Below are 21,321 nucleotides of genomic sequence, written 5' to 3' on the forward strand. Positions count from 1 at the left end.
CAGACCCTTAATCCAGACTGAGCTGTGGGTGCTGGCTGATCTAAACCCAGCAGAGACATCCGTGATCGTTCGCCTGCACTGATGGATTCGCCCCTCCATCTCCCTCTGCTCTGCACGCCTGCATGGTATCATCATTTCTCCGCAGGCACCGCATTATTTTTGTGTTGGGTACGTGGCGGTGGAAATTGTGAGGATCCTTTCCACAGTGGGCTCCAAGCCCTCCCTGTTGAGGGACAACTGCAGGCCCTGAGGACCTTCAACTCAACGATCAGGAACACAGCAGCTGCTGCTGTGGCTGACACAGGTCCCACGGGCATCACTGGTGGCACATCTCAGCCAGGGTGGGTGCCAAGGCGGCTGCCATTTCCCACGGCAGGGCATGCAGGTGGATGCCAAAGGCAATGTGGTAGTGAATGAGTGCCAGAACACCACCAGGAGAGAGGTCTGTGCCATCAGGCACATCTGTGGGAGAGCCCTCCTCACCCCAGTACTGTGGCTGTGCCCCCCTCAAAGCCCCTCGTCCTCGTGCTGTGCTGTGGCTCAGGCTCCCCATCCTTCCCCACAGTGACGATCATGACTGGCAGAAAGCTGGCACACAGGCTCTTCATGGGTAAGTAAGGCTCCTGGCTGGACTACCATGATAAGCCCCACCACCATCTTCAGCCACATGCCCACCAGCACCACGGGCCTCACCGATGGTGGGGGCGGCAGCATGAGGGAAGAGGCTCGGGACATGGCAGCTCAGAGCTGCTGGTTTGATGCTTGAGGAAACAATCTGACCTCTGGCAAGTGGTCTGAGCCTTGCAAAATGTGCTTTAACGCCCTCTTTTGCAGTACATGTTGTGTTGTATCTTCTGCTGCAGATGAAGCCATGGTCAGACACAGGAGGGAGAACACGAAGATCTACAGCATGTCCTTCACCCCCTTGTACCACTCTGCCACCCAGAGGAAGTTAAAGTGTGTCACGAAGCTGGTGTGCAATGGCGAGGAGGAGAAGGTGCATGGAGGGGACCAGGGGAATAACTGGGTGCTGCAGGGGGATGGCTTGGCTCACCGTGGTCTGCTCTGACCTGCTCAGACTGGGTCTTGGGCTGGGATCCAGCTCCCTAGCTCCAAGCCTAGTATTTGGCCTGGATTTTGCCAGTGCTGAGTCCCATCCAGCCTTCTCACTTCTTCCTCAGATGCGGTGGAAATGAACACACAAGGGCTGGGCGGCAACGAAATGCTGTGGGACTTTGCCATGGCCTTCAAAATGGGGGCCACCAAGGCCGACTTGAACAGCACTGTTGCCATTCACCCCACTTCTGCCAAAGAGCTGGTGATGCTGCGCTGAGGTGGTGGGTGTGAGCAGCCCACGGAATGGCAGGTGAAGAGGTGGTGGCGTGGTCCCTTGGTGTGGTTTGGGGGAAGGCTGCTGGTGGCAGGGCTCGTCCTCTGCCATCCCAGGCACCAGGGGTGTGTGGGGAGCAGCAGAGCAGGACAGGACGGCTGGGTGCTCGGGGAACTCATGGGTGCTGGAGCATCCTCGGTGGGCTGTGTCCTCTGCTGCGGGCACCCACATTTTCTGGTTGTGCAGCTCCAGGCTTTGCTGTGGTGTCTCAGTCCCGGCAGGCAAGAAAATCCTGCCCAGCCTTCCTAACGCCATCAGGATCAGTGGAGCCAGCCCTGGGATGCTGTTTTTTTTAAGGGGGGGTAGAAGTGCCTGAGGGCTAGGGGGGTGTGTGTGATGGGACACCCCTGCAGGCAGCCAAGTGGCGGGGTGACTTGCGGGTGCCGGAGAGGCTTTGTGGGCACTGAACACCCCGTGTATGATGGCACTTGTGGTGGTGACGGGATTGGGACCAGAATGAGTCCGAGGTCTCCATTTCCTGCCCGGTTGTGTACTGGCTGGAGAAAGGGAGCAAAAGGCTGTGGAGGACATGCACAGGCAGGGGCTGAGTATCTGCAGAAACCTCCTTTTTGGAGGGAATTGGGCAGAAAAGCAGAAGGAAGCTGAGAGCCAGGTGTCTGTGTGAAACCACGTCCCCGGAGGTCCCCGGTGGGGGAACCGAAAGGGCCAGAGGCCAGGACCCAGCGTGCAGAGAAGGCCATTGCTGGAAATCATTCGAGGAGCAGGGGTGAACTCAAGCAATGGAGGGTGGGGAAAAGCTGCAGTTTTGGGCTGTGGGGGTCCCCTGGGTGCTGCTGCCTCTGGCCCCCACGCTGTAGCATCCCGAGGACAGAGCTGGGACAGGCAGCCCCCCAATTCCTGTCCCTGGCAGCTCTTCCCTGAGGGAGAAGCTGTGGAGACTCGTCCCAGCTCCGGGCATGGCTGTCCCTGAGGGGCTCGGGGGGAGCCGGGGCCACCTGCCCCACAGCTGCAGCAGAATGGGTGAGCCGAAGGACACCTCGAGTAGGATGGGTGACGTGAGGATGGACACTGGGGGTGGCCTGGGCACTCCGGCCCTCTCCTGCTCTGACCCTGTGGTGCCTGAGCTCCAGAGCTGCTGGCCTGAGAGCAGCAAGCGGCCGAAACCGGGCCCTCACCCAGGAGAAGCTGGGGAGAGCCGGGCCCCTGCCCAGCACAGACCGGGTGCTCCGAAGGGAAAGTGGCTCCTGGGGCTTGGGGTGCAGAGACCGAGCCGGAGGGGTTTGCAGCTCAAAGCCGGGCTCGCCCGGCTGGGCTGGGGGCTCAGAGGCCGAGCCCCACGTTTCCCGGCCACGACAGCGGATGGGGCCGCTGTGAGCTCCAGACCCCGCTGGGAAACAGCGACCGAGTCGCGTGGGTTTGAGGCTGGGGAACGGGCGCAGTAGGGGGAGGCTGAGCTGCGCGCTGCCACCTCGTGAACACGGAGACCGAGGCCTGCGGGTTGGGGCTTGGAAACGGAGACTCGAAGAAGTCCTGCGTTGTAGGGGGCTTGAACCCAGGCTTGCTTCGCCAGGTGTAGGGCTCAGAAATGGAGATGTCCGTCAGTCCTGCACTGCTGGAACCAGGCTCATCTGGGCAGTTCTAGGCTTTGAAAACGGAGACAAAGAAGTCCTATGGTTCTGGCATTTGAAACCAGGCTCATCTGGCCAATTTTGGAGCTCTGAAGCAGAGACCAAGTCCTGCATTTTGGGTGTTTGAAACCCGGCCCGTTCAGGCAATTTTTGAGCTCAGAAACCAAGTCCTGCATTTTTGGGGCCAGTTGTGAGGGTTGAAAAAGAGAGACCTAGGTCCTGTGAGGGCTTGAAACCACGCTCCCGGGGCCAGTCTGGGGACTCGGCAGCAGAGAGCGAGCCCCGCACTCTGGGGCTCCGAACCGGGCCCACGCTGCTGTTCCGGGCTCCTCGGCAGCAGAGCCCGGCCCAGCTCCGGAGCCCCCCGCCTGTTCGGGGCCGAAGGCGCTTGGACCGCCCAGGGGTCCCCTCCCGGGCGGCGCTGGCGGGTCGGTGTCCCGGCTCGGTGTCCCGGGTCGGGCCCCGCCGGACCCGAGCCGCGGTGCGGGGCCCGGGCAGAGCGCGCCCGGGCAACCCCAGCGCCGCCGGCGGTGCCCAGACTTCGCTCGGCGCCTGCGCGGAGCTTCGGGGCCGGTCCCGCAGCGCGGCTCTTCCCGCCCGCGGCGCCAGGACGGACAGCGCGGCTGGGACCCCTCCTGGCCCCGGCACCGGCCCCACTCGGTGCCGCCGCGGCTGCGGGGCCGGGGCCGGAGCTGGAGCTCGGGTGAGGACGGGGGCGGGGCCTCAGGGCGCCTGCGCGGGGCGGGGCCGAGCGGATTTGAGCCCTGGCGGCCGCCGTCGCCTCCGCGTTCCCCCGGTGGCGGCAGCGGGGGCTCGGCACGGGGTCCTGCGGGGCCGCGGCATCGAGGGGGTCTCGGGGCAGGTGCCTGTGGGCAGGTGCCTGTGCCTCCGAGGAGGAGCTGTCGGGGCGCTGGGCAATAAACCCCGGAGGACCGGAGCCAGATGCCCCCCGTCCTCGTCCAGGCCGCCCCGCGGGTCCCCCTGGCTGGTCCCCAGCGCGGGGCTGGGGGCTCAGCCGGGTGTCCGTGGGGCTCGGGACCCGACTCCTGGGGCCGGTGTTGGGGCTCGGCAGCATGGACCGAGTCAGGCGTTTCCCCGGCTTGGAAATGGAGCCCAAGTCCTGGGGGCTCAGAGCTGGGAAGCGGGGTCATGGGGCTGGGCTGGGAGCTTGGGGCAGAGACCCAGTCCTGCATGTCTGGGCTTGGAAACGGAGACCGAGGTGGCTGTTCTGGGGTCAGACCCAGGGGCAGGGTTGGGCAGGGTGTGTGGCCACGCCGGGGTTAGGGTCCAGTGGTGTTGGTCCCCAAAGGTTGGGAGGCCGGCACGCACCAGGCCGAACTGAACATCTGAGAGAGTCTCTGGGGGAAAAGGCACTTTTCACACTGTCTCCGTGCGTCCAACTCTTTATTCGAGGTGTGTGCAACAGCTGGAATAGTCATTAACTCATTAGTCCATATTTAGACACTGTGCAATTATGACAGTGATTGATTAATGACATTGTTAAAAGCCAAGATTGTTTGAAGAAGCAGAAATGAACTGGAGCTGCAGAGCAATTGGAGCCAAAACCAGCTGGTGCTGAAATGAAGTGGGACTGAAGAGGAGCTGCAGACAAACCCGAGATGAAATGAACGGGAGCCAGAACCGAGCTGGACCGGGAACAAGCTGGAGCCGTCCCGAAACAAACCAGAGCAGAAACAGACGGGAGCTGCGAACGAGCTGGTGGCAAAACTTGAACCAGCAGCTGGAAGAAGCTGCAGCTGTCTGTGGGCTGGACCTGGAAACAGACTGGATCCCGAACCAAACCGGAGGTGTCCAGGAGCCGGACCTGAAACTAACGGGAGCCTGAACCAACAAACAAAGCGAATGGAAACAAACGGGAGCGCAGACCGGGGCTGAGACCCCCGGGAGGGAGCCCCGGAGCCCCCGCCGCGTCTCCGGGCGGGCGCAGGCAGGGCTGTCCCGGCTGCGCGCTGGGCAGGCGGCCTGGCTCCTGCGCGGGGCTGCCGGCCCCTCGCGGGCCTCCCCGGCGGGGACGGCTCCCGGAGCGGCGGGGACTCCTCTGTCCGCCCCTGCGCGGGGAGCGCGGCGGGAGCTCCCGGTGGCACGGCGCGGCCCGAAAAGCCCCTGGAGCTGCTGCCCCGCGAACAGTGCGGGGCGCGGGCGGCTCCCCGCAGCCTCCCGCCGGCTCCTTCGGCCGCGGCCTCCTGCGCTGCGCTCCCGCGGCGGATCGGGGAGGAGCGGCCGGGTCCCGCTTCGCCCCGGGGAGGACGGGTGAGAGCCAGTATCTGGCTGAAAACCCGCCCGCCCCCGGGGCTGGGGACAGGGCCAGGGCCGGCGCCGCGTCCGCCCCAGCGGGATGCGGGCCGGGGGCCCCGCCGGCGCGCGCTGCCGCCTCACGGAACGCCCCGCCCACCGCGAGCGCGGCCCCGCCGAACGCGCGGCGGTGGCGCCCCCTGGCGGCCTCGGCGTGGGGGAGGCGGCGGCGGGGCCGTGAAGCCTGGGGCCGCCCTGCGCAGTGGCGCCACCTGGCGGCCGCGAGGGGGCACCGCAGGGCGCCCGGCAGCTGTGACACCCGTGGGAGTGGGACGGGGAGGGATTTTCGAGGTGGGAACGGGAATTAGGAGATGTAGAGGAGCTTTGCTCTTGCTGGGGGAGCTGGGGCAAGCTGGGGACGGGCCAGGCGCCCGCAGACCGTCTTGAAAGGGGGGGCACTGCTGGTGGGGCTTGATTTTCACGGAGATGGCGCTGACTGGTCTGTTTGCCACAGCAAAGCCCCCCCCCGGTATGCCCCATGGTGATATCTCTGTGCTCAGGTGTTAGGAACCTGGTGTTATTTTTCCTAATCAGTATGAATATCGACTCAATTACAGCTGACTGACACTGCAGACAGAGCAAATCACAGGCTCCCACGCAGAATAAATTGTATTGCCTGGCTTTAAATACCAAGTGGCATAAACCTGCCAAAGAGTGGTGCCAATTTTGTTTTATTAATAAAACTGTTATGCAGGAAATGGACAGCAAAGAAACATCTCCAAATATCCAGCCCCCACCCCCCAGTACAATAACTTTTAATCTGGAGAGAGCTGGAAACCCAAATTACTTTCTCCGTGCCGCAGAGCTGCCCTTTGCCACACCAGGGATGTGAGACAGAGGCGTGGGGTGCTCTGCACCCCGCAGCGCTGCCCCGGCCCCTGACCTCGGCGCTACAGCAGAGGTTTTCCCACTTTCAGCCCCGTCAGCTCCCCAGCTCTCCCGCCTTTGGGTCCCGTCCAGCACCCAGTGTGCAGGCGAGCGGAAAGGGGTTTCCACTGCCCGGTTGCTTCGCTGGTTTTGTCTCGCCGGGTGGTTGCCCGTCCGTTTGGCCGTGCACATGTGTGTAGTGCTGAACACCGATGAAAATCGCGGCTTGGCACAGCCCACAGCCTCACAGGCCAGCAGTGCCGGAAGTTTTCATCGAGCATAAATAGCGTTACAGGCAAAAAGTCAGCCCAAGGACAGAGGCAGGAACTCAGGCCTAGGCAAGAGGCATTTCTTCCACTTGGCAAATGTGTGGGAGTTTTCTGGCTTTTCTGGGATGACACGAGCTTCCTTCCCCGGGGGGGAAAAAATGCTTCTGGGGGGGGGAAACACCCCTCCTCCTCCCCAGCAGCCACAGGGCTGGATACCTGCTCTGCAGGGCAGTGATGTTCCCCTGCCCTCTGACACCTGGGAGCATCACCTGGGGCTCCTGCCATTCCCATGGGCAATATCTGTGGGTGGCAGCTGGATGCGGTGGCAAAAAGCTGTTTCTGAGGCTGTGCCCTTGCCCATGCCTGCCCCGCCATGGGTATAACCTCTGCCAAGCAGGAACCATCCATGCTCACACAAAGCAGCCTTGGTCTTCATTTAAAAGGGCCAGGCAACTCCTGCGCTACCAATAATAATTACTAATAACACTGAGCAGGGGGGATTAAACCTACCTGCAGCACTTGCTGCCACCCTAAGCAATAAGCTTGCAGAAAAATAATCTGAGATCCTTTGGCTAAACCCAGAATCCTGCCTCCACCCTGGAGAAAAAGTAATGAGAATTTGGTAATTGCTTGCCTTGGTGTCTGGCAGGTAAACTAAGCAAAGCAATCTATAGCACAGACCTCCTCAGCTGTTCAGGGTGAAACATGGCTCCTGCCTGGCTGCATGGGGCTCGTGTTTCGTGGGACTTCGCCAAGTTTTACAAAAAGGCAGTCTTACAAGAACAGTTGGGTTTTTCCGGCTCCTGTCTTCTCTGCTGCCAGGAAGCCTCTGCGCAAGGGATACTCCAGCATCACCTACCTGCTGGTGGGCTTTCAGCAGCGGGTACTGACCTGGCTTTACCCGGGGGCTTGCTTGGACCCCCGCGTGCTTTGCTTCGTGCCACTTTTTGGTTCCTTTTACATCTCCTCATCTTTCTTGTCTGTAAAAGCCCCTGATAATGGCCAATAAGGAAAGCCACCTGCACCCACGCTTGCATCCCCAGCGAGGATGAAGCATCCAGCATCGCTCCCAGGCAATATGGAGGTGCCCAAAACTGCTGCAGTTGACACTGCAATGGTACAAGAAGATGAAGAGGTTTGGAAGTCACAAAACCTCCTCAGTGTTCCCCAGCCTTGCAGGGATGAATGCAAAAGTTGCTAATGCCTTCTCCTCCGGAGCTGACATTTCCCGAGCAGAGCTCTCTTTGACCTCCCTCTGTAAACATTGACATTGCATTCACAGGGATAATAGATTTCTGTCTGCTTTTACCGCAGCCGAATGTTTCCACTGGGACTGTTATTCCTTCTCATGGCTGGAAATGCTGTTTCCACTGGGACTGTTATTCCTTCTCATGGCTGGAAATGCACCTGCACCAGCTGTGAGGCTCAGCATAACTCCCCCCCCCCCCCCCCCCAATCCCCCAGTCTCTTAACAGACCACTGCTGCCTCATCGTCGCAAAGCCCCCATTCGTCTTGAGACAGTGGGGAAGAAATATTCTCCTGACCCTTCCTCTTCCATGGGAAAATAGAAGAAGCCCCGAATTTGCCTGCCTTCCTCTTAAATCACTTCCTCTCTCTGAAGCACAAAGTCCCAAGGCAAGTATCCAGCCTGAAAAATGACTTGCCTGCCACACACAACCCACAGAGCCCCCTGAAATCATCCCACGGTGGTGCCTGAGCCTCCCAAAGGAAGAATAACCTGGGAGTTTGGTTTTCCAGTAACAACTTGGCTTTTTATAGCAATTTCTCCCCAAAATGAGATCATCCGCCATCCCCATCACCCATCAATGAGCCCTAGCACTTGCTCTAGTGCTTTGCCTCCAGCAAAGCTTTGCTGCAAAGCGTCGCCTGCCTCCTTCTGCTCCGGTCAATCTCGCTTACCATGCCAGATAGCCTCCTTTAAAAGCAAAATGGTTTGGTGAAGCCTAAAAAGAGCTTCCTAAGCCTCTTCTTTCCTTAGTGTGAACATTTTGAAGGCTCTTGGAGAGTGGCTCAAGGCAGTGCTTCAGAGAGCTAGCACTGACCAGCATGGAAGCACTGAGCGGTCTGCCTGAAAAAGAGTACCCAGGAGCTGGTTTTGCACAAATACCTGACTTTTCCCAGTTCCTTCAGCCCCCTTGCTGTCATATTCAGCCCTCCCCCCCCCCCCCCACTGTCTGTGAGGTGCCAGAGGAAGAACAGCCATCGCCCAGCCAGCATGCACAGGGCACTTGTTGCCCTGCCGTGCTCCACTTTTTAAAGGTACCTTAATATTCCCTCATGGCCAGATTATATCCTCCAAATCTGGACCGCACGGCATCGACTCACTCCCTTTGCACCCATCGCTCAGGCCGTGGCTGCAAGGAAAAGGCAGATGTCTTCACCAGCAGCTGAAGGGCTCCCTAAATGCATCCCCTTGTGATGTGGCCGTTGCCTTTCACAGAGCCAACACAACATGCTCACGAGAGGTTTGGTGTTCAACACAAATGTGACCATGTGAGCAAGGCGATTCCCCCCGCTGCTTTCTCTCGCTCCAAGTTCCCGTGCGGAGGCAGCGCATTATGGGGGTGCCAGGAGCATCCTTCCCTTGTCACCAGCTCTGGCTCCGCACAGAGGAATAATCAGCGGCAACAAACATCCCCCTCTTTCTTTGAAGACATCTGGCATGCACTGGGCAGGGTGAATATGGCAAGCTGGGATTTCCTTCATTAGGAGAAGCGCACAACATTATTTGGGCCATATCTAAAGTTTGTCGCTTATGATTTTTGCATATGAATGGGAATTCAGGCTTTGGTCCCTGGCAGGACCCTCATTAACAGACAGCTGGGCTTTAGAAAAAGGGGGAAAGCAGAAAGAAAATAGATGTTTATTCTGTACTAGGGCAAATTTACAGGAGGGGAATCATCTCCTATTCTCACTGCAGCAAACACTTTGCTCTCTATAGGGTCTGAATGCATTCACTCATCAAGGCGTATTGAGTAGCTGCTTATTAGCGCAAGCTCAGCTCCCTTCTGCACCGCTCAGATACGCACACAAATGTAACTCCTCAGCGTGGCAGGCCTGGAGAGATTATTTTGCTCTGGGGAGAGCACAAGATCACATTTCTAGAGCTTTAACTTTGATTTGATAAAGGCTCTCATATATATTTTTTAATGTATTTTATATTTTTATACGTTTTGTCTTGTGTATATATATTTATATTCTCTCATATATTTTTACAACCTCCCTGCGTGCCATCACTTGTCAAAGCTGAGGAGGTTGCAGTGCCCTACAGTAAATCTTCCTGGGGAATAAAAAAAGGGCTTTGCCAAGGATCAGCTTCAAATGAGGACAAAATCAAGTCATATCACAGGGCTAGTGGAACAAAAAAAAATAAACCCATTTTTTTTCCATTCAACTTCTGATTTATCAGCTCCTACAAACTCACAGCTTCATCAGTGGGACGTTTCCGCAATGTAAAAAATAACCTGGAGCACAGCTACTGTCCTTTTCATCTTTCTTTTAGAAAATGAGACACCTCCTCCCCTTGAATAGGCAAATAATATCAGCGAAAAAAGAGATTACACTGAGATAGCCCTCCTCTGCCATCTCTGGAGACCAGATGCCCGTACAACACCATTGCTGATGGAGGGCATTTCAGCTCACTGTTCACCTTCCTGGCGTTCGTTCTTTCTTCAAGAAAATGTGCCTTTTGCCTTTCTTGCCTGTTGAGGGGTTTTTTTGGCTTGAGAGGAGCCTGGTTTCAAAGGGAGCTGTGCCACATTGCACAGCCTCCTGTTGCAGCACTATGGCTGCAAGGAAAGGGCCACAACCTGGTCCTTCCCTTCCTAAAACTCAGCTGTACTCAGACTTTCCAAATTTACAGGGAGGGAGAGGTCACCAGGATGATCAGCTAGGGTTTTTTGTCTTATTGTTACATCCAAATCCACTTTAAGCCATCAGGCTCTATCTCCTTCCCTCTCCGCCTGCCCCCCTCCCCCCCCCAGCCCCCTAGCCTTCAGCCTTTTTGGGGTGAGCACATCCCCAGCCAGCAGCTTGTAAAATCCACAATAAGGTTTTTTTTTGAAGGGAAAGGAGTGGCTTTAAATAACTAGGATGTGATGCCAAGAGGACTCCCAGCATCCCTGGGGGGGACCTGGGGGTCTCAGCCACTCATTACAGGGATGCTACAATTGCTGCAGAAGCCGGGCTGCTTATCAGCCGCTTATTGTCTACCACCATGAGGATCACCGGAGCGTGGATGATAAACTAGCAGGAGGCAGGGCTCTTTTCTGCCCCCATAAGCGCTGCGGCTAAAGACTAGATCTGAATGCGCTCCCTCACCGTAATTTATTTCTCCATTATGCTTCTGACCTGGGCCCTGGCTTTGCAGCTATCGCTGTCAGCCTTTTGCCCCTCTGATTATGCTAACAGCAGCACCTGAATGCTAATTGCCTTCCCTGATGAAGAAATCACCTGATTTGGGGGCATTAGGGAGGGATGGATAGTGCATGAGGGCTTTGGCCCTGGCTGGACCCCCCCAGATGGAAAGCACGGGGACTCTCTGTCCGATGTCTCTCCAGCTGCTGCACAAAATGGGAGGGCAGCACAATGACCCACAGCTCTTAGGGCTGGGAGAGGGATGAAGTTATTGCAGGGCTGATTTCTGTTCCCTGAAGCAACTATTCACATTGATTTGGTAGGCTGCATCCCCGGCACCACCCTCCTAAGAGGCATCCCAACCTTACCTCTGACAGAGCCACCAGCCTTTCCCCGCATAGATTTACAATGCATTTTTTTTCTTTTTCTTTTTTCCTGCTGGGGTAGGAGTAGTTGATGCTACAAAAAGACCTGTGATTTTGGCTCTGCAGCCCTGTTCTCCAAACTCTGGGTTTCAAAGGGGCGAAGGCACCTGTCATGCCAAGGGAAGGACCCACAAGGGCACGTTCAGGGCCAAAAATCACCCAAAATCAAGTTTTTGCAAGTGCTGAGCAAGCTAGTCCCTGTGCGCATCCAGCAGTTCACAAACCCTGGCTACAGAAGCCTGCTTTTCCACCATGAAACACTAAAAACCCCCAAAAAGGCCATTGCTTCCAAGCCAAAGAAACATATTCCTTCCCCACCCAGCCACTGGGGATTGACCTTTAGGTCTGCGAGCAACTTCCAAGCCCAAAAGCTGCGGCCAAGCCAGGATGAAGGCTCTGCCCATGTTTCCGCTCTGCCTAATTTCTCCTAATTTCTCTCCAAATGCATGTTCCCGGCCACTTTATTCCCATTCAGTCCGCTCTTCCCCACTTCAATGGCCAGCAGCTGGCTGGTGGGATGGATCTCTGTCCCTTCTGCAGCTGCCCCAGCATCACCTCCCTCCAAGCCACCTCCCCAGGATCATGAATTGAGGCCAAATGTTCCCTATGCCAAACCTTGATGCCCCATGTTTATCCTCCCCACCTGTCCCAAAAATGCCCCTTTTCAGCCCAATCCAGTCTCACTCCTGGGCTACTTGCTGCCATTCATCATCTATCACTTGTGCCCTAATCCTTGTCTTAATTCAAGCGTTTATCCCTGCGTGCTTCTGCATGTGCATGCATACATATCCATCCAAATCCATCCACACACACATCTGCTTTCCCCTCCTCCTCCAATATTTGGGTCCAGCCACCAGTTTTATCCCACTTGAAACACATTAGCCAGCCCAGCACTGCTGAGCTCCTACACATCTCATAGAAAAGGCCTGCAGGACACCGTTTCGCCAGCATTTTTCCCACCGGATGGGAGAGGTTGTTTCCTATCTTCTTTTTTAAATGAACATATCATTTCCCTATCTTCTTTTTTTTTTCAATGAAATACCATTTTTACCTCACACGCCCTTTTTCTCAGCAGCTCCACACACTGTATTTCTTGAGGAGTAAATGATTAAACTTTGGAGCCTGGAGTTTCGTGTTTAAATGTCAAGCTTGAAACACAGCACCTCAGAAGAGAAATCGATAGGATTTCAATTTTCTTGTAATAAATATGGCCTTTATTGGGAGCAAACCAAGAAAACGGCTGGCAGCCTATCTCACAGTTTTGCTTTTTTTTTTTTCAGCTTGGAAGATTTCTTTTGGTTTCATAGTTAAAAAAAAAAAAAGCTTTGAGAGAAATAAGTTATCTTCACCACCACAAATGTGCTGCTGCCACTTAGGGGGAAGCTGAAGGAGTTTTGTGGTCAAAAAAATCCCAGTTAGAGCTGCTATGAGGTTATCAAAGCAGCACGCCAGTGTAAGAAAGCATCTTCTTTCTTTTATTTTACTTTATTTGTTGAATATTACTAGTAGCTGATGCTACGAATAGCTGAGCTGACCCAACTGGAAACAAGGAAATGATGGGTTAAGAGAATCACCTACGTGGGTGCTATGTTTTCCTCCATGGCTGGCTTATCGGCCTTTCCAGGAGGAAAATAATGAGCCATACATTAACAGGTTATGAAAGGTCATTGTGATGCAGGGGTCTGCAGCCACCAAAATCCAGTGGGTCCCAAAGGACTTGTCCCAAATGCTCCAAAGGGAAGTCCTGTTATAGAGGCAATGGGTATCCTCAGCGAGCGTCACTCACCCCCACCCCAAATTTCTTCAAGGCTTTTTCCCCAGAGACCCTGTGGCGTGCAACACCTGCAAGCACACCCTGGTTTGCTGTCAGGGGTGCAAAAGGAGCAAAGCTTTTTCCTGGCCATGCTGCTCCGGCTCCTGTTTCCTACCTGATCCCAGCCTGGGATTTCTTCCCCGACATCCATCTTCATATACATGAGGTTTGAGCTCTGGCAGCAGATGCATTATTAAAAATGCACAGTTGGAAGCACACGTGCACCTCTTGAGGGGACTGCCATGGGACATGCCACCTTTGCAGCCCTCCCCCCCTGCATCCCTACATTGAGTTTTCCAGCACAGCCATTTTTTTCCTGTCTTACCCTGTTTTGAGCTGTTTCTGTGATGCCTCAATGCCAGTTCACTTTCTGCACCGACCTGGCTGCTGGTGCAATAGTTTGTCCTAGCATCTCCCCAGGTCCCACGTCGCACCCGAGGCAGTACAGATGAGGTGGTCTCTCCCGCCCCACCCATCCGTTTTACCAAGCAGGTACGATGTATGCCCTTCTCCAGCCCTCACGGTCCAGCTCCCTCCTCGCGTCGGCAAAGACGAATCGCCCCAGGATCAGGCCGTGGTGTTTCAGCTGCTTCTTAATGCACTCGAGGGTAACTTTAATCAGGCCCTGTTGACTGGAATAAATCTATCACATTCTTTCATCTCTTCTTCTGCTCAACGGTCCCTTTTTTGTGGAAGTATTCAGTCACAGTTTATGCATTGCATGCTATTTATGCAGTTCAGCCCATGAAAAATACATGAAGAGTCCCTCGCTCTTTCTCCCCACGGCTTCATAAATCTTGCATCGCTTTCTGCACGGCAGCTCGGCTTCATGGGGTGATGGGGAGCAGCTTCCCTGCTGCTCCTGCCCTGGGGCCACAGCATCCCCTGGGGATGCTAGCACTACAGGCTTGAACCCTGCCAGGCTGGCAGAAGACAGGGGATTCAGAGCCTCCCCAGCCCCATTTTTAGGTTATTGGATAGGAAAAATAAGAGAGACGTGCTGTTTCACTGCACTGCAACGTCACCAGCACTGGGGTCATCTTGCTCTGCAGTTCGTTTTGGGTTTACTGAAAACAAGAGTGATGCAGAGAATAATATTACCCTGTTCATGGCTCGTTAAGCATCCTCAAGAGTTGGCGTTTGCAACTGAAGATGCAGCTGTGCATTTACTGCAGGAATCACTGTGCAGAAGAACCACCCGAAAGATGTCAGGCACATGCTTAAGGACCCACTTTGCAGGTAAAGCACCCTACGTTTCTGAGCAGGTAAATTAATGAGTTGGCGGCCACAGAGTGCAAGGGCCTCTTCTCACACTGAGCCCAGCGTCGGAAAATAAGTAAACTCCGATTTGAGATTTGTGTGAGGATTGGTCCCAAACCAAGGACGGCACAAAGGCTCAAGGAAATTGCCTAATTCCTTAGTTCTCACTTAAAATGGAGCATTACAGAAGGAGTTTGCAGCCAGCTCTCATCTCTACTGGTAGTAGTAGCAAGTTTTGTCCATCTGCATCCTAATCCCCTTCTCCCTCCCGCTCATGCTGGCTGAAGAACAGGGACAGGAGGCAGCTGCTCACATGGATGTGTCTTCATGAGGGCACCATCCCTATTTCTATGGCAGCTGAAATCAGGGAGACCATGTTAAACACCCTTCTTCCTCAAGATTTTCACTTGCCGCCTTTCATTTTTTCGCTTTGAAGCTGCTAGAGGTGGTGAACCTTCCCATTTTCCCCATGAGCCCAGGCTCGGCTGTCCATTGCTTCCCCATCTACTGCAAAGCTATTTCGCTTTCAGGCTCTTTAGTGAACTTTCCCCATTTTTGTGTTTTCCCCTTAGCAGGCTCTCACCTCCATGAAGCTATCAAGGATGCTGCCTACATGGGGCGAGTTCAAATTGTTTTTAACCCCTGTCCTCAGAGTCCCGCTGATCCCTCCCAGCATCCTTCGCCATCGGGGTCCAGCAGCAGACAATCCCGGGCTGAAGAAGAAAACACTGCATGGGGACTGGCACGTCAATCCAGAGAGATTTCATCCGAGCTGCTGACAACCTCAGCATGCTAACCCAATTGACCTTGTGCTCCCTTTAATACATAAAGCAGTGTTCCTCCGCCATCCCAGCCCACCATGCCTTTCCTGGCCAGGGTACGAGCACAGCACCCATCGACTGCCGTGGCTGCCCACGACGTCGGGAGAACTGGCATCCTCATCCACAGCTCTCCCTTTGTTCTCCAGCAGTGGTCATCTAGTGGGAGCCAGAAGATACTGCCCACCCCCGCCTCCATTAGACCTTTCTCAGGCCGATCTTTCCCCCCTCGCCCCTCAGCCTTCCACACCCATGGCTTTTCTCACCTCTCTTCCTCATGCCCTTTTGCAGCTTGAGGTTGCCCCCAAACCCATGGTGTAGGGAAGGAATGGGGTTGGGGATGTGGTGACGAGCGCTCTGGCGGGCCATGGGTCTGCTGCACTCCCCCCACCCCCCCCAAATCAGAGAAAATCAGTTGGGGGGGTTGGGGAGGGGGATGGAAATCATAAAAAAAAAGGTATTTCTGAGGGATGGGCAACGGAGTGGCTAAGGGCGGCTCTGGGGCTCAGTGAGTTTGGCAGATGCTTTGCCCCACAAACCAGACTAAAAAGCAGATTTTCCCCCCAAAATAAAAACAAAGGAAAGAGTGAACAGCCTGTAACAAGGTAGGATGCCTTCACATGGGGACTACACTTCTCCCTCATCCCAGAGGCCAAGCCTGTGTTTAGGAGAGAAAAAATAACGAGGACCTATTTCCTTTCCTAGGGGAAAAATCCTGATGCTTCGTGGAAAGCCGAGGGGGCACGCGTGCGTGTGATCCACAACTGGATGTCGCTGTTAGTCAAAGGTTTTTATTTTTATGAAAAAATAGAAAATTTCATATCTTACACTACAAAAAAACCCATGTACACAAACAAAATGCACAGAGAGCATCCAAGGAGGTGGGGGGGAGAGGTGGGGGGGAATGGGGAGGAATAAATACAGCAATGCTACAGTCTCCTACGAGTTAAAACGCCAATGCGAGGAGCTGAGACGGATGCTGCGGTTCTGGCAGCGCTGGATGCACCAGCTCCCGCCCTACCTGCCCCAAGGAATTACAATAAAGGACTGGAAACTAAGTGTTACTCGTAAGACTGCTACTGATGTATCTTACACACGCCTTAATGACTAATTTCAAGACCACAGTAGTCCAAGGAATCACAATTTCTTGACCACTGGGACTCCTACATTATATTCAACACTGAATAGACAAAAAAAAATTTTACCTTCATTTTTTGTTCTTCTCGCTGTTAACACATAGAAGGAATAAATAAAATTTTAAACTGATTTTTTTTTTTTCTTTTTAAATCAGTCTTCCTTTTTTATGCTCAGGTAATTTTTCCAAATGGTAGCTACACAATGAAAAGGGGTCAGTCTACACAAGCTATACTCAGGAATACTTCCGTCTCCCAAAATGAAAAACTATATCGAAAAGAGCCTTTTCACCTCCTAGACCCTTTGAAATACCTTCCTCACAAATAACAGCAAACTATACGGGGAAAAAGTATTCATTGGACCAGCCACAGCAGTAGCAACCTGGACAAACAAAGTGCTCAGACTTGCTGTAGGCAGGAAATCCACCTACAGCCCTTACAAAGAGCATAACCAGTGAAATATTACCGTCATCTCCTTCTGCTGCACCCCAATATATACGATCATGCCCAAAATAGAGAGTATTCGTAGTTCTTAGATGGGAACCGAAAAGCTGTGTTGTCTCTGGAATTTGCTTATGGACATAGAAGCTGTAACTTTTGGACCCTACTCGTTAAAACACCACTTTATTTTACTTTTAGGTCCAAGACAAAGCCTATCATACAGAGATCTGTAGCAAGAACAGCTCTTGAAATAAATAGAAAAGGTTATTTATTTATTTATTGGAGGAACTGAGAAGAGGTGCCCTATTTACAAACGCAGTCTGGCTTAAGAACAGTTTGTTTTCCACTAGTTCATAATTATGAAGGTTACTCCAGCATCTGGTATGCATCCTAGCCACACCGCATACGCCTTTAAAACCCCACAAATGGTGAAACGGGGATTTTGCTGTTAAAAGTCCATGAAAAAAGGCCAAACCCAACTCCTCCTGCAGAGCCAACAGGTAAGGAACAAACGGAGATGACTGGCAGAAAGCGCTGCATATTTGCTAATCGCATCTCTCTCGGTGCGGCTGACGGCTGCGGGTGGCGACCAGACAACTCGTCCCAACGAACCGAGCTGTTTCTGTCTTCCTGCGGGTTATTTTCCCAAGTGCTGCAGGCAGGGAGGCACAAATAATCCCAAGACAGTGCTGCTGACAGCTCTAATAATCTTATTTATTATACGACAAATCTCTTCTGTGCACCGAACTTGTTATGTCTTGATTCCCCTCCCCCCTCTTTTGTGGCCCAGTGACTGCCAAAATGAAACAACAGGATGAGAAATCACACCGTCAAGGTTTGTCAGACCTCGCCACGGCTCCTCTCTCTCCAATTTCTCCCAGTTCCCGAGGAGCCTGGCAGCAGCTCGCAGAGGAGGCGGCGGCGGCCATTTCAAAACAGGCAAATATTGCCTGAAGAAGCCCTGCTGAAAGCAAGCAAGCCCTGCTGCCAAGAAAAAAACAACAACCCAGCCTTCTCCTCCTAGACCTTCCCCTTTTCTTTAGAAACCGTTCTTTGTATCAAATCTCATCCAAAGGCTTGGGGGAAATGGAAGAAAGCCCTTTGAAACGGCTGAAGGTGGCATTCGACACCTGTCTCTGCAAGATGTGAAGGACACACTTCTGGCAGTGGATGAGGTCCTCGGGCTCGGCTCTGCAGCGTCAGGGATGATGGGAGCTGCGGCAAGTCCGTATGTCGATGTTACCACCAAGGAAGGATGCTACAAGATGCTACCCAACCTCTAAGGAAGCAATATATCTACAAAAACAGCAAGCACTTGCCATTCGCTGAGCCATTTTTAAATCCTTATCTTTAACCAAAGCCTTCACAAAAAAAAGCCGAGCCTATGAATATGAAATTAATTTCACTGATTAATCTATAACAAAAGGAGGAGGACAGCCTCAAACTGTTTCTCAGTGGGATTCCCCAGGGATCAGCTTGCCCTCAGGTCCCTCTGAAAACAGCAGCTGTGAGCTTCAATAGACATGTCGAACGCCAGCTACAACCAAGTGCTGACCCGAGACGTGCCAGCCCCAGACGGATGAGACCTTCTTGCCTATGGAATGCCACTGCTGTGACCATGTTGGGCTGCTCTGCTCTTCCGTCCTCTCTGCGCTCTCCTCCAAAGTGTCCAGGTCCATACCCAAACCAAAAATGCCCAGAGAGACAACCTGGGACAGCACAATTCCCCAAATAATCACACCACCACTTTGGGGGAAACACTGCAAAATGACCATGGGCTAGCCTCCACACTGCACCCCAGGACTTAATCCCCATAATGAGAAGAGGAACAGCAATATCCCTTCCTGCCAGCTAAAACCACCTCATGGTTTCTCGCCTGGGCTCCAGGGACAGAGGCGAGGGCTGCACTGGGTGATGGCTACCGGGCTGAAACACCAGTGTGGAGGCAATCCCACACTATCTTTGAGCAGGACTCAAACACAGAAAAAACCAGTGCCACGTTGTCGATGGAGGCCACCAAGAACCAGATGTTTTACTTTTCTTCTGGACGTCCCCAGCCCATGGTGGAAAGGAAGAGGGGGCGATGTCTTTCATTTAAGCAGACTCCTTCTACCTCATATACACAACCAAAACTCCTGAAGGCTTTACATGTTGCTCAAACCAAACAGCAGCAAAAATACAAAGCATGGCAGTAACACAAAAGGGAGACAAAAAAAGCGAGAGGAGAAAAGAAAAGAACAAACCAAGGAAAACGCCCCAATCTTGTACCTGATGTGTAACAAACTGTACAGTATATACATCTTCGTCATGTATTATCCTCCCAGAAGAGCAAAGAAAAAGAACTTGGTAACACAGAAGGAGGAAAAAAAAATATACACCCTGTATTGTATTTGCCATGGAGCAAGCAACATGTTTATACACTAGTCTCTATAACTTAATGCTGTGTAACAGCATTTTTTTTTCTTTTCTTTAAATTTACAAAACAAAATATCTATCAAGAAATAATCTAATCATATTGCTTTTCAATACACTTCTGTAGACAAGTAAGACTCGAAGTTAAACTTCAGTAAAATGCAGCTTTTGGGAGCCCACGAATGGCTACAAAACTCCTCCGCTCAAGTCAGTCCTTGGAAGTATTACCATGTGCTGCTGTAATTCAGTATATAAAGGTGCTATATATATATATGTATATCCCATGTACAGACAACATGTGGTGGGAAGGCTTGTTGTCATCGTTGCTGAAGCTTAAGAGACGGGTTAACCTCACGTACAGCAGATTTGTTTCCATGTTCCATGCATCTTACACTTACTTCATGAAAATGAGGGCACAAATAGGAAGAAAAGGAAAACTTTAGTCAAACACTGCTTCAGAAACACTGCGGCAGAGGCCAATGTCCTTCACTTATAGAAACCATTGAATTTCCCTTTTTATCTTTTCTTTTTTTTTTTAGTCAAAATAAATCTCAGGGCTAGTGTACAAAGTGCAGGACCGACCCACTTGAGGAAGCGACTTTAAAACTGAGTTACAATGGCACCATCCCATTCACCAACTGGACCTTCATCTCTTGAAGGCTGTTCATTATCTTCTTCTGGTGACCAACAAGTGTCACTCCCAGCCGCCTCAAATCCCTGTGGGAGAAAGCAGACGTTGGTTCCAGGGACCGCTCAGGCACACACCGCCACGCACACCACGCGCCGCACGCACCGATGCTGCTGCCAGCGCCTACCTCTTACCACCGGCGGCTCCCAAAGCCAAGTTTAGTTTGTGAGTTTAATTACTTTCTCTCCCTTTTTATTTTTTAATGGCTGACAGCATCTCAGAGAGTTGACGTGATTTGACTGAGACCACCTCACTGGCCAAGGAGAAAAGCCGGACAGCAAAATGTCAGCATCACCTTTGGCCAAGGACTCTGCTAGGCATGAAAAGTCCTATTTCCAAGAGAAAAGCCATGTAAGAAAGCCTGCGTTGCAGTTTCCTCTTCTCCTGGGAGAGGCTGGTGTTTGATCTCAGATATGAGCAGTGAGAAGTGAGGTCAATCCACGCTTCCTTCTTCTTCGGACTAGGCAAAGCCAAAGATATACAAACCGCAATCCTAGAGCCAGCTCCTACAGACAGCTGAACGGCAAAAGCCTCAAGCATGGCCACCACCCTGATGACCCCCTAAAGTCAACAGGAATTGGCAACACAGATCCCTTTAGGCCTTTGCAAATCTTCCTATAAACCCATGTCTGATTTTTTTCGTATGAATTCTACAAGCCAAAGGCATTGGTTTTGAGTCTGTCTACTGGGCTGCCATTACAGGGAAGCTGTAAAAGAAGACAGTTTATATGAAATGCAGGATTAGGAGGACATTGTTTTCTCAGACACTCGGCCCTCTAAAATTTAGGTGTGTAGATGAAAGTAATCACCAAGGTTGATGTTGATGGCGTGAAAGAGGCATCTCCAGGGGACAATTTATCCCATCCAAAGACAGGAGTTGGACAAGTCATCCCCTGGAGATACTAAAGCAGGACCTTGGGTGATGAGATTCAATGACACATCTAAAGCCAGGTAAGGCCACGGGTTATAGCAGAGTATAACGGTAGAGATTTCTTTCTAGGGGGAAAAGTGTTAACAAGGAAATTAAGGAATATAAGTAATAAAACAAGGAATAAAAGCTCAGAAGAAACATCAAGACAGGTGCATCCGTGTTTCCAGCACAAGACACAGAGATTGTTAGCGAAGCAGTTTGACTTAGAGGAGATGTGGTGTTTTGTCTGAAGACTTCCACTAAAGAAATATCAGCCCCTGGCTTTCTTCCTCCAGGCCAGACTGAACAACGGATGTTTTCAAAGTAGGGCTCTACGGTCTTGCCAATACACTCATGAATCCCAGAGCTGCTGAGACCCTGTGTGCAAGTCTTTTAGGAGAAAGCTCTCCACCTACAGCCAGCAGGACATGAACTCCTTGAACACGTAGGTGCATGTTGGAAACCATACTGGCGAGGCTGGCACATGCAAGGGCTGGGGATTGCCTGCTACACCCAGAAGCCCAACCATCACCTGAGACATATTGCAAACCTGGCCTGCAGCTCACAGCATGGCTGCATGCTGGACTGAAGATGAACACGTGCAATGACCACCAA

The 21,321-nt window shown here is 52.8% G+C and overlaps 1 protein-coding gene across 11 annotated transcripts in view; it reads right to left on the minus strand.

The window, feature by feature from the left end:
* Nucleotides 1-15,904: 15,904 nt before the first annotated feature.
* Nucleotides 15,905-21,321, minus strand: part of EPHA5 (EPH receptor A5) — a 209,888-nt gene continuing 204,471 nt past the window's right edge. For 5 of the 11 annotated variants that reach the window (XM_075421282.1, XM_075421280.1, XM_075421281.1 and 2 more), the window contains one exon: nt 15,907-19,825. In XM_075421282.1, the coding sequence (XP_075277397.1) occupies nt 19,720-19,825 (106 nt within the window). In that variant the 3' untranslated portion in view covers nt 15,907-19,719. Of the gene's footprint in view, nt 19,826-21,321 lie in introns of all 11 variants that reach the window. The other 6 variants (XM_075421269.1, XM_075421270.1, XM_075421273.1 and 3 more) reach the window with 3 other exon arrangements.

The sequence above is a fragment of the Opisthocomus hoazin genome, chromosome 5, assembly GCF_030867145.1.
Source record: "Opisthocomus hoazin isolate bOpiHoa1 chromosome 5, bOpiHoa1.hap1, whole genome shotgun sequence".
NCBI classification, from domain to species: domain Eukaryota; kingdom Metazoa; phylum Chordata; class Aves; order Opisthocomiformes; family Opisthocomidae; genus Opisthocomus; species Opisthocomus hoazin.